The 26724-nt window shown below is 32.6% G+C and overlaps 1 protein-coding gene and 2 long non-coding RNA genes across 4 annotated transcripts in view; all 3 read right to left on the bottom strand.

The window, feature by feature from the left end:
- Positions 1–16873, bottom strand: part of LOC147076532 (uncharacterized) — a 75415-nt gene extending 58542 nt beyond the window's left edge. The window contains exons 1-3 of one of the 2 annotated variants that reach the window (XR_015069313.1): positions 16648–16870; positions 15152–15307; positions 13666–13785 (exon numbers count right to left, since the gene is read on the bottom strand). This is a non-coding gene — a long non-coding RNA (uncharacterized LOC147076532). Of the gene's footprint in view, positions 1–13665; positions 13786–15151; positions 15308–16647 lie in introns of those variants that run through there. The other variant, XR_015069311.1, reaches the window with a different exon arrangement.
- On the bottom strand, positions 10600–12220 carry LOC147076533 (uncharacterized). Its single transcript, XM_085940325.1, has one exon. The coding sequence runs from the start codon at positions 12150–12152 to the stop codon at positions 10698–10700; it is 1455 nt and encodes a 484-aa protein (XP_085796451.1). The 5' UTR covers positions 12153–12220; the 3' UTR covers positions 10600–10697.
- Positions 16874–17307: 434 nt separating the features above from the next.
- Positions 17308–23770, bottom strand: LOC147076531 (uncharacterized). The gene is made up of 3 exons (XR_015069638.1): positions 23543–23770; positions 19837–19983; positions 17308–18976 (listed from the first exon to the last, which is right to left on the bottom strand). It is a non-coding gene; the product is annotated as an uncharacterized LOC147076531 (long non-coding RNA).
- Positions 23771–26724: the final 2954 nt, after the last annotated feature.

The following is a 26724-nucleotide window of genomic DNA, read 5'->3' as shown; positions in this document are numbered from 1 at the left end:
AATACCTACTTCAATCATATTCGGTATCGGTCACGTAAATACCCATTTTATATTCGTTGATAATATTTTTTTAGGTTAGATAGGTAGTCTTTAAGATTATTTTTTTGCATCTAACATTATGCAGCATAGCATTTCTATTGTAGCTAAAGATATAATATACATATAGGTAGATAAGTAGGTACTCCATGTCGTCATTGTGGTATTTTGTAAGGTTTTAGACCAAAAACCTTACATACTACTTACTATCGGGTTATTTACAGTAGGACATAGGTACCTAGGTTGTTTGTTTTTTGATCTCAAGAGACCTCAATCACAAAAACGATATTATGTACCTATATACCTACTAGGTATATATTTCCTTCATTATGTATAGGTATATTGAGCTAATAAACTGGTTTTGCCCAGTGCCGACCGCGAACCAAGATAATATCTACATGTTCCATGTACCTACCTAACATAACCAATGTTTTCTGTTTCACATTAATTTGTATACCTACCTACAAACATTTTAAACTTAATTGAGATGTTCTTAAACTTCTGTTCATGTAATATTATGTAGGTAGGTATATCTTGGTCTGCATTAGGCAATAAGATTAATAATTTTATGTGCATGTAAATATAAAGGTCAGGTACCTCCTCTAAGTACATAATATTATATTATCATCATGGATACCTACCTGAATGATGTTGGAGATATACTAATGCTTTGTGATGAATTTAATTTTAGCAAAGATCTTCAACCTTTCAACGTAGGTACAAAGCACCAGAAGAAATTAAAAATGAAATCCCCGGCATTAACAGGAATAAAATAATATTTCATCATCAACATCAGTCGGGGTCATTCCACTGCTAGATGAAAGCCTCTTCTAGCTCCTTCTACTATTTTCGGTCTCTAGTTCTTCGCTGCTACATACTTTTATTGTACTTCACGTGAACAAAGAGATCAACTAAGTGAAGTGTCAATCAACAAAAGTGGCATTTGTGCACAATGTTAATGAATTTTCCAAAACATTAAGTGTGATAATATAATATACAAGGATGAATAAGGCGTGGGCGAGGGCCAAGGTCCATTTTATGATTCCTCTATTGATGTACCTATTTTTATTAAGAAAAATGTTTGCCGTAGAATGGGGTGAATACTGAATAGACCCTTTTTAAAATTTCTATTTTTCTGCTACACATTATTCGGACAAATATGAATGACTTAAAACCTGTTTCTATGGACATAATCATACTCTAAAATATTTTTCAACTACCATTTATTATCAAACAGCCAATTTTGTGTGATGTCTCTTTCTATCCAGCGTTGGGGTGATTATAGACATGGCGGGTGGATAGAATCGAATAATGGTAATTTCCTAATGTTAAAAATGTAATTAAGTACCTACTGTACATTACAAATTTATGTAGGTACATTTAAGTATGTAAATCAAAATCAAAAATATAAATTTAAATGTTATACAACACAGTATTATGTAAGTATTTAAAAAAACATATACTTACATAAACATCTATTTATCCAAGAATTATTTGATACTTGAATCTGTATTTTATATACCATATTCGATGGATGTATGTGGTGTATTTTGTAAAATATTTGGTATGTATTTATTATTTAACTAAGCGTATTTAATTTGCTACGTGACCTGTAGCTCTTTTATAATCACAAATTATTGTTGAATGTTCCGAAAATGAGTTTATGTGCCGAAACAGCTGTCAAGGTAAATGACTCATTAACAAAAATAACTATATTTCAAAACCATTATAATCCATCTACCATATAAACACCATTTCAAGTAATAAAGAAATAAAAAGTCACCTAATTAAATAATATTATACTAGAAAAAATATACTATCTATATACCCACTTAATTTTCATTTAAAGTTGTAAAACGCCCGGTTACTAAATAGAGGAAGGACAGAGTCTTCTGGCACGACCGAATCACATTGGAACGGTGTTATTGTCATTTGAAAGTAACAATACTGACACCTAAATGAGTCGCCTGCACTGCCAGAATCATCTGAACCCTGTCACCTATCTATATACAATTTATTGTTATTTTTTTTCATATTTGTCCATTTTATTACAATATCGTGTTACTTTTAAAGCTCATTGTAATTCTAATAATTATATAAATATTTTTCTTGTATTCTGTGCAAAAATGATTATTAAAACTTTCTTAACCTAAACCAAGTATTTTTTATTGAATGATCCTGCAAAAAATTCAAGTACAGTTAAGTGACATATTTTGTTTCAGTGTATAAGCCATAAATAAATATACATAAATTATATTTAATATATACATGTATACTGTATGTATAGCCACGGTTGGTCTTGCACTTGTTGCTGTAGCTATGCGATCTGGTGTGGTCCATTATCCAAAAACACTCAATCACATCCCTGGTCAAACAGCGGGCAGCCGTGTAGTGAGTCTGGCTGGCCTATGGTGGCACTAGAATGATTTCAATATACACAGTCTGTTAATTTGAATATGTTTTCGACTGAAAGTTGTAAAAATATTAGAAATCAGGATTTAAATAATTAAAAAACTGTTTCATTAAATATCATATTCATACCTATGCAAAATTTTGATTCCTTTGAAGTACCTGTACAAAATACGGATGAATATAAACCAAACAAAAATATTTGTTACTGGTACTGCCATAGTAAAGTAAAGTTTAACATACTTCCCTAATAAAACAAAATTCCCAATTCTTGTCGTTCTGTAGATGTTTCATTTCAGTTTTTACCAACGATCCACTAAATATGAATTGGTCATAAACACTCAAAGGAAATCTGGCACTCACTGCCAGAATGTCCATGTCAGACATGTCAGATACCTGCATAAAAATAAATGTCATGTTATGATATTTATTACGAATTTCACATTTACAGAAAATTTTCTGCGCTCATTTTTGAAAGTCTCCAAGTATGACGGGTATATTCGCACATGGGTGCAGTTAATGCACCCAATGATTTTCGGGAAACCTGCCCTTTCTTGAAGTCTGAAATTAAAAAATATTTTTACCGACACAAAATAATATTCCCGTTAAATTCTTATTGAGTAGGTAATTTACTTGTTGTGTCTATGCGCAGTTACTCTAGTTACATGACATGTACATTGTAATATTGTATAAATTGATCAGAGGGTATCAACACAACACTAAAGACTGTCAGCGCTGTATGGCGACTGTATGTAAGTATTACTAAGCACTGCTATTATAGCATCGGACACGTTTCCTATGCATCTGCTTACTGATGTCTGGCTCATTGCGCAGAAGACTTGGCCTACCCGTTTTTGGTACGCTCCCTCTGCGTAGAAACGCAAAATAGTCAAAACCTACAATTCAAATAACGGAGACATGTTATTTCAATAGCATATTACCTTCAAATCCTGTTAACCCTTCATGGTAAATGCTTATTTATAATATGTGCAGTTATGAAACTGAGTAAATCTATCTTACCTATGAGCCATGGCAATCTTGCCCTGTCATAAAGTAAGGTTATATTAAATGTCGATGTAATTTGTCGCACGCCATCTCATTATATCTTCAGCGTGTAATAAGCATTCAGAAGACGTGTACATTTTGTCAACACACAACTGTCACTTTGACATTCGTATATGTATTTAGTCTATGGCTGCATCCAATGCTGCCACCTTGTTTCAGATAATTAAAATACACTTTACGCAAAGTGGGTAAAAGTTGTAGCAATTCTGAAAGCGCTATAGTGTACGTGTATTTTTTATATTCAATTCATAAAAATTATAGAATAATTGGCGTAAAATATTAATAATATTTACAATTTTAAATCTGGCGCGTAAATAAAATTATTTAGTCTATGGCTGCGTCGCTGACGCTTTGGTGTGGGGCCAAACGCGAAATTCGCATCAAATCCAAGCGGTAGCGACAGCGATAGCGAGGGCGTTGCGAATTCGCTGCGAATATTCGCTTTGGTTTGGGGGAGGCTTTAAACGTGTTTGAAAGAAGTGATTTTAAGTGCTCATAAATAATCTGGTGCATTGTAATATGGTAATAAAAAGTCAAAAAATTGATATAAGTATTATTTTTATTGCAGAAATATAAATGTACAACAAAAATAATAGTACATAGCATGATAAATGAATAATATTACATAGCATAATAAATTAATAATATTCCAGACATGGTATATAATATTACATAATCATTATCACAAAAACATGACAAATATAAATTTATCAAATACAATGAAATTGTGAATTACATTAGGATTTTACATATTTCAATTAATTTAAAAAAAACTGATTATTGTTCTCTGATCAACAGCATTTAAAGAACATGATGTTATGGGATATGGGATTGGGAGACATGGTTTATGGGATATTGATTAATATTCAAAATTAATTATTTATGTTATTTATTATGGTTAATTTCGTGTTAATATTTTATATAATAATGAATGTTCGTTTATTTACTTAATATTGCTGGGGTATTACATAATATTTAACTATTTTTGAGATTTAAACAATAGGAAAACCCACTTATTAAATTTGTACTACCGTACCTACCTACCTACTTATTTTAGGAATAAATCATGGAATATATCAAATAAATGAATTAGAAAAATGTCACTTTAAGAGTATTGCATTTATTATTTAATTATATTTGAGGTCTAAACAATAAAAAACATATTCTAAATGTTGTATCATGATAGTTAATTTGCGTACCTACTTATTTTAGAAAGATATCCTGTAATAGTGTAGGTAATATTATACAAAACATAAATTTAAAAATATGTTATTTTTTAAAAGGGTAGGTATTACGTAATAGAATTTAATTATTTTTGATATTTAAACAATAAAAAAACCTACCTACTTATAATTTTTTATCGTACTTTGGAGGTATTAATTAGTTAATGTTTGTTTGGGAAAAAATCGCAAAATTAATGGCAATATTCGGCAAATTCATATTTTTATTTCATCTGGCAGCACTGCTGGCGTCCACAGAAAAAATCGAAAGTCTTTGACGTACACAAATATTAACGGCTAATTTTATATACAAAAAACTAGTTTGTTCTAAAACAAAATCAAAAGCGAAATAAGCAAACTATATACTTTTATGTCCAGTACATACCTACATATTATTATGTATTAATTATAATATTATTTAAACAATGTTTAACAAAAAGGGTGCCATCGAACAAGGAAGGATGTGTTGATTTTAAACGTAAGTTGGCTACAATATTGCATTAAAATGAAGTATTCATACATCTGCACTATATTTTAATATAATAATTAATATATACACTATATAACAAGCCAAACAACAAATACACTCGACATACATACAATAATACATCAAGCTTCCTCTCAAACATGAATGTCAATCAATGAATCGTAGAAAAGTCAAACCCTGCTGCGTGGGGTCTCATTTCTTTGAGAAGCAAAACCGTAATTTAGTATTATTTTATATTTCAGCTGAAGCAGTGCTTCGTCCACACCCAGAGAAGAATACAGAAATATTTTTACAGTGGGTACCTACGACTCAGCGGTGGCCATAAAAAAGAATTAGATGCGACTTTTATAATATGTACCTATGCATCGTCCGATATGTGATTTTCATTTTGAGTCCTGTTCGTAAAAAAATGTCAGTAATATTTTTAAATAATGTACCTACATAACGCAGTAGTTGGGACTTGCATGGCGGATATGCATAGCCAGTTGAAAGAAAGTGGCGAATCTGCCTGAAATAATACTAATTACACGGTGACGCAGGGCATTTTTGACGTTTACCATTTTCACAACCTGTTACATGGCACCATACATTGACAACATCGCGTCTCGCTTACGCTCGAAGAATGAGATTAGCGGGACAGTCAGAACTTTTATGTGTAAACGGTTATTATTGGGATATTTTAGTTTACACACTATCTTCGACCATGTCCAATCCTAATAGGATCATATGGGCCTCCACAGGGTGGAGGTTTGTATTAACAGAAGTTGTTTTTACGAGAAATGGATATCAGCCACTTGCTCAACCTATTATGTCCATACTCCAACTCATACACAAATTGAAAAAAAATATGTGTACTTGTCAGACTCAGGATTCGAACCTGGGACCCACAACACTATAGGCTGACGCTTAAGCCGCGCGGCCAACGTGGATGTACTATTGGTGCCGGTAAATCCATGCACATGGAGCTATAATGTTATATACTCGTGTGATCCATTCTGTATACACAAGTTATAATGAATCTGTGGACACAAACTTTATTTCAATTCTCCTCGATTTGTTAGGTATGGTAAACTGTTCTTCAACGATTACTAACGATGGTGAATATTGCACGATTTCAGCTGAACGTGCAGAATCGCCAGGAACCCTAACGATGCAGCAAGAGCCTTAGTTGGAGACGTCTAGCACTTCTGCTGTTCAGAAAGAGAAGCGTGAGTAATTTTTAAGTTTTTAGTTGCCTTGAAGTACATAATTACTAGTGCTGATTGACACAAATCGATCCTATCCACAAAACTAAAAAATATCAATACTTACCTACATCAATAATAGGTGCTAAATTGACTGGAACCGACTTGCAAGAATAAGAATTAAATTATAATGTATACACATTACATTTGGTGTTCTCAAAAACATCATAGCTCTTGTTTTAAATTAATTAAATGGGTAACAATTTTTATGTGACTTCAGGCTTTACAGCCATTTTATACTGATCTGATTATAAGTAATGGGCCGTTACCATGACTAACTATACAAAACTGAAAAATAAAACATATACTGTAATAATTATAAGTAAATAATACATTGTTTTATGATGTTTCGGATAAAACATATGGCTGCATCTTAGCGCGTCTTGGTGTCCCTTGTGTTGATCAACTCACCCCCAAGGCAGAATACTTTCTCTGATATTTTAAAGCAAATACGTTTGTGTTGGGTTATAAAATAACCTCTGAAGATTGGATAAATAAATATACATAATAATATATCAATCGCTAAACCCGTTCTAGATGTTTACGTAGTGATTGACAGACTAATCTTGTAATTAAATGATAATTTAATTTATAATTTAATTTAGAACAATATAGCCATTTTTCTATGCCGATAAACCCGTGACGATAACATGCAATTAATAATACTTAAGGCCATGCATTAGTTGAGGCACGGTCTAAAAAGATCGTCGCTAGGCGATGCGCGGACTGCGGGTCGCGGGTGCAAATGACACCTGTCAAACGAAATATTATTTGTCATATAAATCCAACATACGTTCATTTTATGTTCTGTTTATTGTTCTATTAGTAACAATAATAATATATTCATTGACATGTTTTCTTTTTAAAGTAAATGGGTAACGTTTTTAGTCATCTTTACACGATTTTAGAATTAATTGACCCGTCGCCATCACGCAGCAAAGTGACGTGCTTCTGACTCGAGATTCTCTCAGTGAATGGCAGCGAGTCCAAAATTTCGTCGCGCCTACAGTTGGAAATTATTTGGCGTTTCACTGATGCGTCACCTTAAGTACATACCAAATTTATTATATAATTTCCAACCGGCTGTATAATTATTATAATATGTCTGTATCATCATTGTTAAACTGTTGAAATTTGAATTATGACGACTAAATCCTAATTGAATTATGATTTTTAAAAGCTATTGATCAGAGAACAATAATCAGTTTTTTGGAGTAATTGAAATAATGTAAAATCTTAACGTAATTCACAAATTTCATTGTATAATATATTCGTCGATGAAACTAGAAAAAAGTGACTCCATTTTAATCGAAAATTGACTTTCAATGCCATCTAGTGGCCGTTGTTAATATTTACCCGTCTTGCAAATGATGTAATTCTATAAAAAATCTAACATTGTTAAACCATGGATGATTAAACTCCATAACCATTTATGTTTGTATATATTTCTATAATAACCATGATGTTTTTGTCTCCTGCAAAACTTGTGTACGCTCTCAATTTTAACTCGACTCTAAATACAGTTGTACCTAGATGCTTTTAAAAATAAGTTGATAATTAAAAATTTTTGGGTTTATATACATTTTGTGGAAACATTTTATTTACAAACATTGTACAGCAAAGAACTAATATATTTTATCTAAAAAGATATGTAACCAATTGACAGTAATTTATTTTGAATTGTCTTTTTCTTAATTTATGCTAATGCAGGCGCAGGCGAGCGAAAAGTCTGAGGACAATGAATCATCCGATTTGTCTATGCTTCGCTACTGACTAACAGACAGATGAGTAAAATGGTCGAGCTTTTACAGTTGAGATAGTTAAAACAAATCGTAATGTCGATCGTAATCGATAATCGTAACGAATTCTGTTCTTTATATGTGGATTTGCATAAAATAATATAGCAGTGAGAATAACACAAGTTTTACGTTTCCTTTTAAGAATTTCATACATCCAAATTTTTAATAAAATTGATTAATTTATCATTTTCTGATATCTAAATTAACAAATTAATCAATAAAATTGTTTAAAATAATTACAGCTTTTTCAGTTCGAATCATTGCATATTAATGTCAAAATATCGAATTTACGTAGTGAGTGACAAACGAATCTTGTAATTAAATGATGATTTAATTTATAATTTCTATTTAAAATAATACAGCTATTTTTTTAAGCCAATAAACCCTTAAATGCAATATAAATTAAACATGGCATTTTCAATAATCGGTTTTTTTCAGTTATTGAGGTTTTAATCAAACAAACTAATGAAAAATAGGAATTTATCTCTGCTAATACAAAATCATTAATTCTGAGAATTTAAAATATAATCTTTTCACGACGATAACATGCAATTAATAATACTTAAGTACATACCAAATTAATTGTATAATTTCCAACCAGCAGTATAATTATTATATGTCTGTATAATCATTATTCAACTGTTGAAATTGGGATTCTGACGACTAAATCCTAATTGAATTATGATCATTAAATGCTGTTGATCAGAGAACAATAATCAGTTTTTTGAATTAATTGAAATATTTAAAATCCTAATGTTATTCACAATTTCATTGTATTTGATAAAATTTATATTTTTCATGGTTTTGTGATAATGTAATATGTGATATTATATACCATGTCTGGAATATTATTAATTTATCATGCTGTGTAATATTATTTTTTTTTGTACATTTATATTTCTGCAATAAAAATAATACTTATTAATTTTTTGACTTTTTATTACCATATTACAATGCAACAGATTATTTTAAAAAAAAGCCCGCCAGCTACACCAAGTTGTTAGAGAGAGACAGAATATTACTTTAGAGAGAGACAACTTTGAACCGGTTGGTATCCCTGAGTGGCGGATCTATAAAAGTAATATAGTCTATGCCATAGACTGAAGCTGCCTTAAGCTGCAAAGCCGACTCAATCAGTGTTGCCATATTTTCAAAGTGGAATTATAGTACAGAGCCTCCAAAAATATAGTATTTAGGAAAAATATAGTACGCGTTGTCATCACTATTGAAAGTGTATAGGTTTTTTGTTTCTCATAAAAAAATATTGGATATTTCGAGAAATTCCTGGACCCTTTTTATGTTGGTACCTCTTCCGACTGCTTACCGAATAAATCTTGAAATTTTATTTTTCAACAGTCAAGGGATTTTTTAACGTTTTCCGAGCAATTTTTCCAGGTTCTCCAAAATCTTCTTATATTGCGAAATTATAGTACTTTGCACCAATTTGTCAAACGGAAATACTGAAATATATAAACCTACTTTTTAAATATTTTTTTCGATATTCAAAATTACGCAAAGTACGCGGACTAAAATTATAGTACTTACAAATAAATATACCATAATTATAGTACGGATGGCAATACTGGAATCAATCTAAAGATGGCGCCCAAGTTAATTGGCAGATTTTCCCAAAATTAAAAAAAAATAACTATAAAAAAAAATAAGTAGGTATCTACCTAGCATTGTTTAAATAATATAAAGTCATAATATTTTTACGAGAACAAAGACTGATATAGAATGCGTAATTTATTGTTTCACAACAAATAAACAAGCCATAGGTGCGACTATTAATGAATGAAAGTATCTAGGTACCTAGGTATCTACGAAATTTGGTCATCACAAAAATACTCTTTGTAGGTAGTGACGATAGTCTTGGTAAAGATGCAAGGGCGTTGAAATCTCGACCGGCCCTGTCCCCAGACCAGGTTGAGAGCCCCTGCTTTAGGCTAGATCAGCACGGGGTCGGAGAGAGTAGTCAAGTAAGAGTTCTAAACGACACACTATAGCAATACTGCAATATAATAAAAACGCCACCCGATAATAGGATGACGTCAGAATCTAATGAATATTATTTATTTATTTAATTTATATCGTTCCGCACCCACTGTGTGAAACGTCAAAGTTCAATATCTCCCGTCTTACGTACCGAATTGCGGTACTCGAAATATAGATCGCGGATCTATTTAAATTAAAAGTCTTTATAGTTATCATTTTAAAAAATAATTAAATTATTCTTACATAAAAGAAATTTATTATAATTTATTAGTCACCTATCTTAACACTATATTTTATTTACTAATAAATTAACAATATTTATTTATAAACTTATTTTAGCACTTAATATTACTTTATAATTAATCAACTTATATTTATTTTTAGATTTAATTTAACTTATGGGTATGGCTGCGCACTTATTATATTAGGGTCTCGATTGCGATTATTTTTCACTACAATGAGTCGTTTTGTGTAATTTTATCCGACTAGATGTTATACACGAGTAACCACATTGATCACATTTAAATGGCTTCTCATTAGAATGAGTCATTTTGTGTGATTTCATGTTTCCAGATGTTATACACGAGTAATCACATTGATGACATTTAAATGGCTTTATATCAGTATGTGTCATTATATGTAATTTTAAATGACCATATGTTTTACAAGAATAATCACATAGATCACATTTAAATGGCTTCATGCCAGTGTGTGTCATTATATGTAATTTCAGGGTACCAGTTCTTTTACAAGAGTAATTACATTGATCACATTTAAATGGCTTTTCATCGGAATGTATCACTTTGTGTAATTTCAGAACACGGGATGTTATGCAAGAGTAATCACACTGATCACATTTAAATGGCTTTATACCAGTATGCGTCATTATATGTAATTTCATGTCACTAGATGTTTTACAATTATAGTTACAATGATGACAATATTTAAAAGGTTTTTCTGGAGAATGAGTCATTTTGTGTGCTTTCATGTTACCAGGTGTCATACACAAATAATCACAATGATCACATTTAAATGGCTTAATACTAGAATGTGTCATTATATGTAACTTCATCTGACCAGATATTTTACAATAATAATCACATTGCTCACATTTAAAAGTCTTTTCTCGAGAATGAGTCATTTTGTGTGATTTCATGTTACCAGATGTTATACACGTGTAATCACATTGATGACATTTAAATGGTTTTATACCAGTATGTGTCATTATATGTATTTTTAAATGACTAGATGTTTTACAAGAATAATTGCATTGCCCACATTTAAATGGCTTTTCACCAGAATGTGTCATTTTGTGTACTTTCAGATCATGGGATGTTATACAAGAATAATTACACTGATTACAATTAAAAGGCTTAATACCAGTGTGCGTCATTATATGTAATTTCATGTAACCAGATCTTTTACAAGAGTAATTACATTGCCCACATTTAAATGGCTTTTCACCGGAATGAGTCACTTTGTGTACTTTCAGATCACGGGATGTTAAACAAGAGTAACCACACTGATTACATTTAAATGGCTTTATACCAGTATGCGTCATTATATGTAATTTCATATGACTCGATGTTTTACAAGAATACTCACAATGATGACATTTGAAAGGTTTTTCTGGAGAATGAGTCATTCGGTGTGCATTCATGTTACCAGGTGTTGTACACGAGAAATCACAACGATCATATTTTAATGACTTTTCATCGGAATGTCTCAACTTGTGTGATTTCATGTTACTAGATGTTATACATGAGTAATCACACTGATCACATTGAAATGGCTTTTCACCAGAATGTGTCATTTTGTGTCGTTTCATGCTACCAGGTATGATACACGAGTAATCACATTGATCACATTGACATGGCTTTATACCAGTATGTGTCATTATATGTAATTTCAGTAGACCAGATCTTTTACAAGAATAATCACATTGGTAACATTTGAATAGCTTTTCTCCGGTATGTGTAAGTTTTTTCGTGTTACTAGAATAATTAGATGCATCGCTTTTAAATGGCGTTTGACAAGAGACGTTGCATTTACTACGTTTACATCGTTTCACATATATATCAGTAATTTTATTGATTACATTTTTATGCAATACTTTGTGAAACTCGAGCAAGTCTAACGATTCAAAAAAATTATCACATATACCGCACACAAAATTATTAACATGAAATAATTTTTTTTCCAACTTTATAACAGCTACTAATTCGGGCAATGATTTAGAAACGTTTCGTTTAATAGTGCCACGTGTTTTTTTAAACCTTTTGTTGTAATCCTCGAGTTCTTTTTTTATATCTTGTTCGTCAATTTGTATGATGTTATCAATTTTCTCTTCTTCCGACGACTTGAGATGTGCTGCGTTATCCTAAAAGAGCATTTATAATATAATTATTAGCACCACACGATCTAGACAGCGTTACCAACTTTTAAACTTTCATCCGCATTACATGTATGCTGTTAATTATCTACTGAAGTTTCGCAGGTTTCCTAGTTAAGCTGAACGATGCAAAAATAATTTGAAAAACTTTGTTTTAAGGTACATGTCGTTTTCATAACAGAGAAGTGAGTATAATTATCTTGTTTGTTTTTCGTTCTACTCCAGGTTTCAATTTGACCTCGATCGGCCCTGACAATTTACGTATGGTTCACATTTGTACAAAATAGATTCTGATTTGGATGATCTGAAGTGAAGTAGCCTAAGTGTGTTTGGCATCCTTCAGAATATCGATGTGAGTAGGCCGTAGACTTTAGGCGAATTAACTATTGTTTTAAATCAACCATTGTCCTATCTCTTAAGTGAGTAGAGTAAAATAGGGTACTTCATTGTGGTACAGTAGTATAATCACGCGATTAATGATGGACGCAGTGAACAAAAAATGTCACGTAATCAACGGAAGATAAATTTGACAGTTGATGATTTGATTCGAATTTAATATGCATTCCCATGTGTATGTATTCAACCAACTATGGTATAGTAGAGCAGTTTGAATAATAACCTCTTCTAAATTATCGATTTTCCAATTGTATGTTCATACGGATGTTTTTATCTTTTTTAAAGTTATCCGATTATGTTCATCGCAGCTGTAGCTAATATTTGATATAATTTAATTTCATTATTTACGCTATTTGTGTCCGCTGTTAATGAGACCATCACATATTATTTTATACTAAATTATATTATTCTACTTATTCTCTGTGATTGATTTTACTGGTTAACCTAAATTAATTTACAAAAAATATATACTTACCCCACATAATACTACGAATACTTTGCACGTAAGCATAAAAAGGGTTGCCATCGCTGCTATAGATTATAGGAAGATGCATATTATCATATCAGTACCTACTTACAATATTAAATTTTTGCAATAAAAGTATTTATTTGTAAACCTTACGTTGTATTGTTCGAGTTCCTTTTTAATGTCGATTTCATCGAAGTGTATGTCGGAGTAAATTTCATCTGCTTCTGACGTACACAAATTCGATTTAGCCATAACAGTGCTAGTGGTGTTAACCTAAAGAAAACAAAGAGAAGATAGATCGTATTTATAACAGAAAAATAAGAGGATTCATTTTGATAAGTTTCCGGCTAAAACGCATGTGAGAATATCACGAAGGCAGTGGTCGGTGTAGAAAAGTCTATGAACCGAAGCGCACGGTAATTTTTAGAAAATGCTTATGACGAGCGAGTTTTTTTATACGTACTTAGATATATTCCTAATTACCTTAGTTTGCAAAAAGTTCCTGATGTGGGATAAACCGTTGTACCAACTGTGAGGGTGCACATCCTGCGAATTACAAAGGTTGTCCGAAAACGCCTTACCCTGATATAAACCTTTATAAAGAGTCATGGCCAACGTAGGTATTGCAATAGGCAGGTAACCACTAATCGCAGACCACTAGTACAGCGGCCATATTTACCCAATCAGCCAATTCACTTCACCAATACGGCAACCTCTCCCAATTGCTCCAAAAGTTTTAAACCCGTGAATCACTCATTGAGAAACACAGAGCTACCCCAGCCCAAAACATTGAATTCTCCCCTCGTAACAGCATATTTTTGAGCAATCAAATCAAAATTACTTAGAGTGAACAATATTCACCTTACACCTCACAACCCACTGTGGTTATTAACACCACACCGCCAACAACTCTGCAGATTGCTAACTGGAACGCCAACAGCGGACAAATAAACGAAATAAAGTCAAATTATGTCTTCAGCGTCAACAGAACCATAGACACTTCGAAACTAAGTCGCCCCTCACCACACACTGTCATAATCGAGCGTATCAAGGGGCTCTACGTCTGAATGTGAAGCATCAGTATTTTTTAGCCTGGGAATGTCTCAGGAGCCGATACCTAAGACTGAGGTCACCACAATGTGCTCATGGGAGAGTGGAGCACGCTGAGCTTATAAAAAAAATGAGTAAGAGATGAAAGATAGGCCATTTAGTTATCTCTCAGTCTGCATAGTTATATAAAATAAAATATTTTGTGGTACTGATTCCGTCAATTCGTAGGAGAAATTACTGTAAACCCCAATCTTTTCAGTTATTTTTCTTTCTTTCTTCCCTCAGAACCTTGGCGAAAGTCTGCAGGCTCTTCTTTAATAGGTACATATACACGAATACTACAGATGGCGAGGATAAAATGATATTTGCTCTTGGTGCCTCCTATTACGGGCGCATGGGCCATTGCTTGCCAAACACACATGCTTTTTACGGCGGAAGCATTCCTTCCCAGCTGCAGTTACTGACAAAATGGTTTAAACTGTCAAATAATATCGGTTAACCTCGACTGCACTAAGATGAATAGGAACAGTTTAGTAGGTAGGTACCTAAACTTGTATGTATAGGTATATAGTTCAAATAATAGTATTACCTGTTTTCCTGGGCTATATTCCGAATAGGAACAACTTGGTTGAGGATCTTCATAATTAAATGGGGGCATTGTATCTTCAATAAACTCTTTCTTGGTGTCCACTCGCTGAAATTCGGGTGCCGATTTTATATTTACCATGTCTATTGTATGAAGGTTCTGAAAAAAACAAAATTCCTATTATTATTTTATTAAATCTAGCTTACTTTATGGAATATCATTCACTTTTATATGATATATAATAATCAGTATATTCATCGGAGAACCAATATTTCCCAGCTGCAACATGGTTTCTTAAGCTCAATGCTGTACATATATCAGCTGTTTACAAGTTATAGTTGAGAAAAGTGTTCTCTATTTAGTAAATTACATGGTAGTAAAATTTTCATTTGCGTTTATCTCAAAACTATGTTATTGTAGATAGGACACTGTTATCTTAAAACCCCAAATATTGCTATCCAAATATATATATTATGTTTCTGTAATCATTATTAATAACTGTAGGTATGTTTTTGCTTTTTCGTACAAGGTAGTTGTTAGTAATTTTGAGTAATCACAAACAACACAAATGGTGTCCTCACCGGGTAGGTATCGAACCCAGAGCTCCCGGATAGAAAACCCGTGCCTTACACATTGCACCACGCCTTGACCAAATGGTTGGAATCTGTCAAATGATATCGGTTACTGAATTCAGATGAATTGGATCTGCAATATGACTGTTTCGCGCAATCGGTAAACCAGTAACAAGTAAAAAATAATCCAGTATATATATCAGCTATCATCAAAATTGCAATAATAAGAACTGAAATATTAGCATATAAAATATTTCAATTAATGTCAAAATAATATTATTAACTTTTTGACTTAACTTTTTTCGTATAGAAAAAAAGGAATTCACATTATTTGTAATTCCATGAGGTACATGGTGGATTTATTATGTATTTGGATACGTTTAATATAGTTAACCTAGGTACGCGTAATTTTGCAACGCTTGCAAATAAATAAATACGTGTACGAAATTAATGACAATGTCCGCAAACATAAGCAAAAACCAATAAACACCTATCTACCCTGTTTACACGTGTAAGGATTTTCTGTTGGCAGTACGTATTATCATAGCCATAATAAGAAAATGTACGTGTAAACGTGTTGTACTATCCTGCAGTTGCAATATTGCATACATGAATTATAAATATTCGGAAGCTTCTGAATGTTCACGCGACAGTAGGATTTGTTCGATATCTGCTCTAGCGCAGTACAAAGATAGTTGCGAACCTGCCGGCAAAAAAACTAAATTCACCACGTATCGACTCATTTTAATGACAACAGATTTTTATGAGGTTTGAGGTACCAAAAAATTACAACATCGCGTCTCGCTTACTCTTGAAGAATTATTTTGGAGATACTTTAAGTCAGTACTTAAAATACCCACTATTGCTGCAAGTGAATCCATGGACGTGTATAGGCGCTATAAAAGACATAAGCTTTATAAAACGAACCTCAAAAGCAATGCTGGAACCGTCGGCAATCTCTTGCTTTATATAATTATTGGTCACAGGGTTAATTCGATGGTTTAAAGGCACCTGCCAATCTGCATCAAGTTCGAATTCATCCGGCTCGTGTTTCACGTCCATCTTTCAAATGGAAAGCGTACGTTGGATTATCGTAGCAGACTAAAAACGTGCAGGTGGCAGATGATACTCTTTTGACAGTTCTGACAATGGCACACTTTGACGGGCTTTATCCATAGATAAAAAATGCTGATAGTATTGCCATATATTATAATCATTACGCAGCAGAGAAATTCAATTTGTGATTATATAATTATTATTATATCAGGCAACTGTGCCGGTGACGCCACGTGGGGCTAGGTATACCATGAGTTGCATAGGGTTGGCATATTATGTAAGAGTGTAGAATGAAGGAGTGAATATAATTAATATTACAACTTTAGGCAGCATTCGCGGTTTTCAGGTTAACAGACGATGCAGTCGCTTCATATCGCTATTGTAGGTAGGTATTGTAATACACAATATACCCATTGTAATACAAATTATAATGGCGGTTTATCACATCACCACAGACTAGGGTTTCGTAGGTCCCGGACAAGTCGTCTTTTTTGAGGTCAATGTCCGTGTCCGGTATTTTTTTTTTATTTTAATCGAAAAATGAGTAATAATATTATGTCCTCGTTTCCGGTTACATGTAAATTGTACGTAAACATTTCACCGTAGTACAGTTCACTGTGAGCTTTCTATTAGAAATGACCGTATACTGTACAATATGAACATTAATTCATTTTATATAGGTACCTAGCTGATTTTGGCAAAATTCATTAATAATAATTCAAGAATGAAAACCTTACCTGACCTAACAAATAATCCAGTACCTACCTATATCAACTACATGGGCATCGGCAGCGTGGTGCAATGTGGTGCAAGTGCATCACCTTTGGTTCAAAATCTTTTTTTGATAATTATTGTATTTTATAGCAATATTATTTATTGAAGCAAGTTCCACACATAAAACAGCATTTTAAGAGTAAAATAACCAATTTATTTGATACGTTTTGCAAACAATGACATGGATGACGCAACAGAAGAACATCCCACCAGCCCCACCTATAATAATATGATCAGACATGTTGGCAGAGCCATCGTAACGTTGTCTAACCAAAATAAAATGCTGAAAAGACCCAATATCCTGTTCCGTCTATTATATTATTGTAGATAAAGGTTGCACAGCTTAATTCGACAGAGCGGAATAGACTATAATACATTATTCATCTATTTTGAAAATGTTATTATCCTTGTGCAGGTATCGAATTGTAGATGTTTGTTGTTTTGAAAGGTACTCTTTTAGATGGACGCTTTACTATCTGTTGAATCCCGCCGCCTGCGAGTTGCGTTCAATCATTCGCTTTCTCAACCAGGAGGGAGTCCACCCTGTTGAAATCCATCGTCATTTCACATCCGTTTATGGTAATGAGTTGAACCAGCAGAATGTCAGAAAGTGTTGTGACTCAGATAAAACAAGAAAATGCAATTTATGTACATATTAGTATATAGTGAGTCGCCCATTTTCAAAAATCATCTTGTCTAGTTTTGACCAAAAATGAACTGATTATGCAGTTAGATTGCGAATTCAAATGACACATTTAAATAACTTTTCTGCGGTATGTGTCAATTTAAGTATTTTTTGTCACTAGAATGATTAGAGTCATGACTTTTAAATGGCGTTTGACAAAAAAAATTGCTTTTACTACCTATGTTTACATTGGTCTACATCCTTATTAGTGATTTTATTGATTATATTTTTATGCAACACTTTGTGAAACTCGAGCAAGTCTAACGATGCAGATTATGCAGTTAGATTGCGAATTCAATTGACACATTTAAATAACTTTTCTGCAGTATGTGTCAATTTAAGTATTTTTTTGTCACTAGAATGATTAGAGTCATGACTTTTAAATGGCGTTTGACAAAAAAAAATGCTTTTACTATGTTTACATTGGTCTACATCCTTATTAGTGATTTTATTGATTATATTTTTATGCAACACTTTGTGAAACTCGAGCAAGTCTAACGATGCAAAAAAATTATCACATATACCGCACACAAAATTATTAACATGAAAATATTTTTTTTCCAACTCTATAACAGCCACTAATTCGGGGAATGATTTAGAAACATTCCGTTTAACAGTGCCACGTGTTTTTTTAAAACTCTTGTTGAAATCCTCGAGTTCTTTTTTAATATCTTGTTTGTCGATTTGTATGATGTCATCAATTTTCTCTTCTTCCGACGATATGAGATTTGCTGCGTTATCCTATAAAAACATTTAAAATATAATTATTAGCACCACACGATCTAGACAAAGTAACCATTTTTTAAACTTTCATCCGCATTAAATGTATGCCTTTAATTATCCACTGAAGTTACGCAGATTTCCTAGTTGAGCTAAACGATGCAAACATAATTTTATAAACATTGATTTAAGATACATGTCGTTGTCCTGTTAGTTGTTCGCTCTAATCCAGATTTCAATTTGATATCGATCGGCCCTGACAATTTACGTATTGTTCACTTTTCATTGTACAAAATAGATTCTGATCTGAATGATCAAAGTGAGTAGCCTTTTATTTCACCCTGCAAGTGTGTTTGGCATCCTTCAGAATATCGATTTGAGTTGGCCGTAGTGTACTTTAGGGAATTAAATATTACATTAACTCAACCGGGTAGAGTGAGTAGAGTAAAAGAAGGTACCACATTTTGGTACAGTATGCATATTTTAATACCGCGCAATCATAATAATTTACAATTATTGCTTTATTTATTAGTATCTATAACAATAATAAATAACTCTCTAAAATTGCAATGGGTAGATGAAATAAATGAAATAATTCATTAATTTATTTAATTAAGTAGGTATATTATGACAATGATAAAATAATCGGAAGTTTTTTTACGCATTCTTCACATGATAATGGTGTGGGGATGGTCCCTATGAACCCTTAGCCCCTGCATGCATAATTAATTATCATGTCACTAGATAATATTATCCACTATTTATTTGTTTTATTGTCATCTTTCATTTTATAGACTAGATACGTGAAAGAAACACAATATCTTCATGTTTCTACGTATATTGTAAAGTACGTACATGGTTCAAATAAATAGATTACTTACATGTTTAAGTGGGCTATATTCCGAATACGAACAACTTGGTTGAGGATCTTTATAATTAATTGTATCTTCAATAAACTCTTTCTTGATGTCCACTCGCTGAAATTCGGGTTCCGATTTTATATTTACCGTGTCTCTTGTTTGAAGGTTCTGAAAAACACAATATATAATTGGACATAGTTATGCAGAAAGTAGCCAGTCCACAAAAAATAAAAAATGAGATATGATATAGATCAGATGCGAGAAGGTTTTCTCTACATTCTGCTGAAATGAGCCAAGACGCAAAAAAAATATTCTTGAAATAAAATACTATAGAAATATTCTGCTGATTATACAAGCCGGACACTGTGCCGGTGATCAGCAGAAAAAAATCACACCACTCTAGTTACTATTACGATAAAATATGGATGATTTTGTATTCTGCATAAAACAGTCAAAGTCAGTTGATCATATTCTACATTTAATAGTATAAGCAAATATTCATTTTATAAAATCTGCATAAAATGACCAAGCCTATTGTCTATTTTCAGCATTACTATTGTTGATAGAATATATTGAAACACATGTTACACAGAAAACAACCAAAGATAGTTGATCGCTTACTGCATTTCAATCAGTTTCAAATACAACATAAAACGTAATCTGCTGAAGCCTAGGCGGCATAAACACATACTGCAGAACCGTGATTCTCTACACTGGTCACATTATACACGTATTGTCTATGTAATTTGACAGTTGCGCTCCCGCCAAAATTATAGATTTAGTTTATTGATTATAAATGCAAATGCACAAAAAAGTGCAATGAAAATATGAATGTAAGTGATAGGTTGTCTGAATTTAAAAAAAATTGGGAAATAGCATCGTATGATTCTCAGACAGCTTACATTTCTGTAAAAGTAAGTGAGAAACCAGTCAAAGTAACACCAGTAGTAAAACCAGTGGGTACGTTCTGACTATTAGCATTACCTATTAGAATATTTTCACGAACATACACACTAGGTTCATCTGTAGTCTGTCGTCCGATGTTTTGTCAGACATTAAAAATTTCTGCTGGCAGAGTTCACACGTGCCTTTTAAAATGTTCTTCACGTGGTCCGCTCAAAGATCAGCGAGGAATCAACCAGGGAGGATTTAATAAATTGCCACTTACAGTAACGCGGTCCGTTATAAAATGTCCTGTACCTACCAATCGCATTACTGTAGAGAAACCTCCGAGGCAAAGTTTCTACCTCCAGAAATTACTTTGGTAAAGTTATTTGAACTATACAAAGACGAGGAAAAAGAAAACGCAGTAAGTGTTGCTTAATTTAAAAGAATTTTTTACACTTCGTTTAATCTGAGGACAAAAATGCTAAAAAAAGATATTTGTAATCTATGAGAAACACTCAAAATACAAGTTGTGAATGAAATGGACCAAGATAAAATGACAGATCTTAAAGCAAAGCACGATACGCGCATTGCATTAGCAGAAAAGGGTCAACGTTATCTTAAACGTGATATAATTTTGGCTAAAGAAAATAAAGAAATTAAATTTATCACTTTTGATATGGAAAAACCTCTGCCATTACCAAGAATACCCACAAATATTGTGTTTTATAAAAGGCAATTGTGGTTGTATAGCATTGGAGTACACAGTGCTAAGAAAGACCAAGGTTATTGCTACGTATGGCCTGAGGGGAAAGCTGGTAATGGTTCTCAAGAGATCGGTTCTTGTTTGTTGAAACACTCCAATGAAAAAGTATCATCTGATGTTTGTCACTTAGTCTTTCAGACTCCTGCGGCGGCCAGAACAGGAATATCAAACTAACTCTTTGATTATAGTCAATAATTTAGTCGTATCCAACATTAAATTAGGTAACATTGAAATTTCTATATTCCGGGAATAGCTTTTTGCCAACGATAGAGATTTTAATGATATCGAAAGTGCACTAAAACACCAACAGCGGTTTTACACACCCGATGATTATATTTGTGAAATAAAAAATTGCAGAAAGAAAAAACCGTTGTTGGGAAAACAAATGAAAAAAGATTTCTTTTTCGGTACTTCTAAATTAGAAAATCACATAGTCAACAGAAAACTAAGTGTTGACAGACAAAAGGTTAACAGGTTTAATATCAGGAAATAATGCTTTTGGTTGATGAACTGTATTTTATTAATTTGAAGACTGATTTTGATGGTGATGTCACGAAAGTTGACTTACGTCCTAGGACAAGAGGAAGATCGGCAACAACAACACCTAATTTTAAAGATATGTTGGTACTTTTGTAGCTCTTGGTTAAGCCAATTGCACCGGCTAAAATCAAAGATTTGAAGTCACTGCTTCATCTCATACCTTCTCGGATGCAAAATCATTTTACACTAGTTTACGAAGCAGTACTACTGACCGAGAGGACGTAGGTAGATGGATACAAGGAAGTGTTGGATTTCTATGTGGAGTTTCATGATTAATATATTTATCTTTTTGCTTTTGTTATTTCACTTTTTCGTAATAAAAATATGTCATTATTTTAAATATTAAACTGAATACCATTTTAACCGCTGGTTTCTCTTGACCTTATCACATCCAATAAAATAAAAGCCAATAAAATCTAAAATATCTCGAAAATTGTGGGATAAAATCCATAGAAAACAATAAATAAGATTAAATTATAGCTATACCTATGACACATCTGCAAATAATGCTAACCAAATATATATAGGTTTCTGTAATTATTAATAATAACCATGCCTTTGCTTTTTCGTACAAGGTCATTAACATCACAAATTGTATCCTCATCGGGTAGGTATCGAATCCAGAGCTCCCGGATAGAAGACCAGTGCATTACGCACTGCACCACAAGAGCCGCCTTGACCAAATTAATGGTTGGAATATGTCAAATAAAATCGGTTACTGCATTCAGATGAAATGGATCAGTGCAGTATGTCTGTCTTCGCGCAATCGATAGATACACATTATCATTTACATATAAGTACCTAACCAGTAACCAGTAAATAATCCAGTATATATATCGGCTTTTATCAAAATTCCATTAATAAGAACATAAAAAATATTTCAATTAACGTCAAAATATTATTATTAACTTTTTGAGCTTCTTGTACAGAAAAAAAGAATTCACAAGCCAATTATTTGTAATTCCATGAGGTTCATAGTGGATTTATTTAAGGATTTGGATACGTTTAATATAGTTAACCTAGGTACGCGTAATTTTGTAACGCTTACAAAGAAATACATACGTGTACGAAATTAATGACAATGTCCGCAAACATAACCAAACACCATTGCATACCTACCTACCCCGTTTACACGTGTATGTATTTACTGCTGACAGTACGAATTATCACGGCCATAACAATAAAATGTACGTGTAAACATGTTGTACTATCCTTCAGGTGCAATATTGCATACATGAAATAAAAATATTCGGAAGCTTCTGAATTTTCACGCGACAGTTGGATTTGTTCGCAGTAGAACGATAGTTGCAAACTTACCAGCAAAAAAACGATGTACACCACGCAGCGACTCATTTTAATGACAACCGATTTTTATGACTAATAATACCATAAATTGACAACATCGCGTCTCGATTACTGTTGAAGAATGAGATTGGAGAGTCAAACAGTCGAAACTTAAAATACCCACTATTGCTGCAAGTTAATCCATGGACGTGTACAGTCACTATAAAAGACGATAGGCTTTATAAAACTAACCTCAAAAGCAATGCTGGCACCGTCGGCAATCTCTTGCTTTATATAATTATTGGTCACAGGGTTAATTTGATGGTTTAAGGGCACCTGCCATTCTGTATCAAGTTCGAATTCATCCGGCTCGCGTTTCACGTCCATCTTTGGAATCGAAATCGTACGTTGGATTATCGCAGCAGACCAAAAACGTGCAGGTGGCAGATGATACTCTTTTGACAGTTCTTACAATGTGACACTTTGACGCGCTTTATCATAGACAAAACATGCCGATAGTATTGCCATATATATTATAATCTTAACGCAGCAACGAAATTCACTTTGTATACAAATATTATTATTATTATAATATAGCCTCCCCAAACCAAAGCGAATATTCGCGGCGAATATTCGCAGCGAATTATTCGCCAATCAAGCTCGTATTGGCTTACGGGACAGAGCACGCTTGCGCGACCGCCTTGCGTCTTGAGTGCGAATTTGCAGCGAATATTCGCTGCGATTTTCGGGAACTCTGTCGACAGCGAATTTATTCGCGGCGGACAATTTCGCCAAGGGAATTAGTAAAATCAAAATGGCGAAGACATTGAACAGCTGATCGAGTTGGTCCGGAAATATCCAATCCTTTATAATTTCTCTGACAGTGACTACAAAACATAAGAAAGAAAGATAAGATATGGGATGAAATTGGCAGGGAAATTGTTGAAAATGGTATGAAGGTCGTCATAATAATATATTTTATCTTTGTCTAACCAAAGTATGTAAAGTTTTTTGACAGGATGAATACGCTATTATAAATAAATAACTTTAATCTAAGGTCCCGATATTTAAAAAATACATATTATTAATTTGCGTCATGCACAGCCTTTAATAACAGAAACTTTATAACTTTGATTGTTAGTGCACTGACAGTTCTAACTTATTGCGATCGTTTGACGTTTTGGTTTCGACTTTCGAGCAGTCATATCAATAATGTTATAATTAGGTATCATTTACAATACCTACTTCAATCATATTCGGTATCGGTCACGTAAATACCCATTTTATATTCGTTGATAATATTTTTTTAGGTTAGATAGGTAGTCTTTAAGATTATTTTTTTGCATCTAACATTATGCAGCATAGCATTTCTATTGTAGCTAAAGATATAATATACATATAGGTAGATAAGTAGGTACTCCATGTCGTCATTGTGGTATTTTGTAAGGTTTTAGACCAAAAACCTTACATACTACTTACTATCGGGTTATTTACAGTAGGACATACCTAGGTTGTGTTTGTTTTTTGATCTCAAGAGACCTCAATCACAAAAACGATATTATGTACCTATATACCTACTAGGTATATATTTCCTTCATTATGTATAGGTATATTGAGCTAATAAACTGGTTTTGCCCAGTGCCGACCGCAAACCAAGATAATATCTACATGTTCCATGTACCTACCTAACATAACCAATGTTTTCTGTTTCACATTAATTTGTATACCTACCTACAAACATTTTAAACTTAATTGAGATGTTCTTAAACTTCTGTTCATGTAATATTATGTAGGTAGGTATATCTTGGTCTGCATTAGGCAATAAGATTAATAATTTTATGTGCATGTAAATATAAAGGTCAGGTACCTCCTCTAAGTACATAATATTATATTATCATCATGGATACCTACCTGAATGATGTTGGAGATATACTAATGCTTTGTGATGAATTTAATTTTAGCAAAGATCTTCAACCTTTCAACGTAGGTACAAAGCACCAGAAGAAATTAAAAATGAAACCCCCGGCATTAACAGGAATAAAATAATATTTCATCATAAACATCAGTCGGGGTCATTCCACTGCTAGATGAAAGCCTCTTCTAGCTCCTTCTACTATTTTCGGTCTCTAGTTCTTCGCTGCTACATACTTTTATTGTACTTCACGTGAACAAAGAGATCAACTAAGTGAAGTGTCAATCAACAAAAGTGGCATTTGTGCACAATGTTAATGAATTTTCCAAAACATTAAGTGTGATAATATAATATACAAGGATGAATAAGGCGTGGGCGAGGGCCAAGGTCCATTTTATGATTCCTCTATTGATGTACCTATTTTTATTAAGAAAAATGTTTGCCGTAGAATGGGGTGAATACTGAATAGACCCTTTTTAAAATTTCTATTTTTCTGCTACACATTATTCGGACAAATATGAATGACTTAAAACCTGTTTCTATGGACATAATCATACTCTAAAATATTTTTCAACTACCATTTATTATCAAACAGCCAATTTTGTGTGATGTCTCTTTCTATCCAGCGTTGGGGTGATTATAGACATGGCGGGTGGATAGAATCGAATAATGGTAATTTCCTAATGTTAAAAATGTAATTAAGTACCTACTGTACATTAAAAATTTATGTAGGTACATTTAAGTATGTAAATCAAAATCAAAAATATAAATTTAAATGTTATACAACACAGTATCATGTAAGTATTTAAAAAAACATACTTACATAAACATCTATTTATCCAAGAATTATTTGATACTTGAATCTGTATTTTATATACCATATTCGATGGATGTATGTGGTGTATTTTGTAAAATATTTGGTACGTATTTATTATTTAACTAAGCGTATTTAATTTGCTACGTGACCTGTAGCTCTTTTATAATCACAAATTATTGTTGAATGTTCCGAAAATGAGTTTATGTGCCGAAACAGCTGTCAAGGTAAATGACTCAGTTAAAGTAGAATTAACAAAAATAACTATATTTCAAAACCATTATAATCCATCTACCATATAAACACCATTTCAAGTAATAAAGAAATAAAAAGTCACCTAATTAAATAATATTATACTAGAAAAAATATACTATCTATATACCCACTTAATTTTCATTTAAAGTTGTAAAACGCCCGGTTACTAAATAGAGGAAGGACAGAGTCTTCTGGCACGACCGAATCACATTGGAACGGTGTTATTGTCATTTGAAAGTAACAATACTGACACCTAAATGAGTCGCCTGCACTGCCAGAATCATCTGAACCCTGTCTACCTATCTATATACAATTTATTGTTATTTTTTTTCATATTTGTCCATTTTATTACAATATCGTGTTACTTTTAAAGCTCATTGTAATTCTAATAATTATATAAATATTTTTCTTGTATTCTGTGCAAAAATGATTATTAAAACTTTCTTAACCTAA

The sequence above is a fragment of the Rhyacophila brunnea genome, unplaced genomic scaffold (genome assembly GCF_057557595.1).
Source record: "Rhyacophila brunnea isolate RB1 unplaced genomic scaffold, BYU_Rbru_1.0 scaffold_13, whole genome shotgun sequence".
NCBI classification, from domain to species: Eukaryota; Metazoa; Arthropoda; class Insecta; order Trichoptera; family Rhyacophilidae; genus Rhyacophila; species Rhyacophila brunnea.
This window is presented reverse-complemented; position numbering and strand designations above follow the sequence as displayed.

Excerpts from the sequence above, each read along its gene's own strand:
- LOC147076533 (XM_085940325.1), bottom strand. The coding sequence starts at position 12,152 with ATGACACATACTGGTATAAAGCCATGTCAATGTGATCAATGTGATTAC.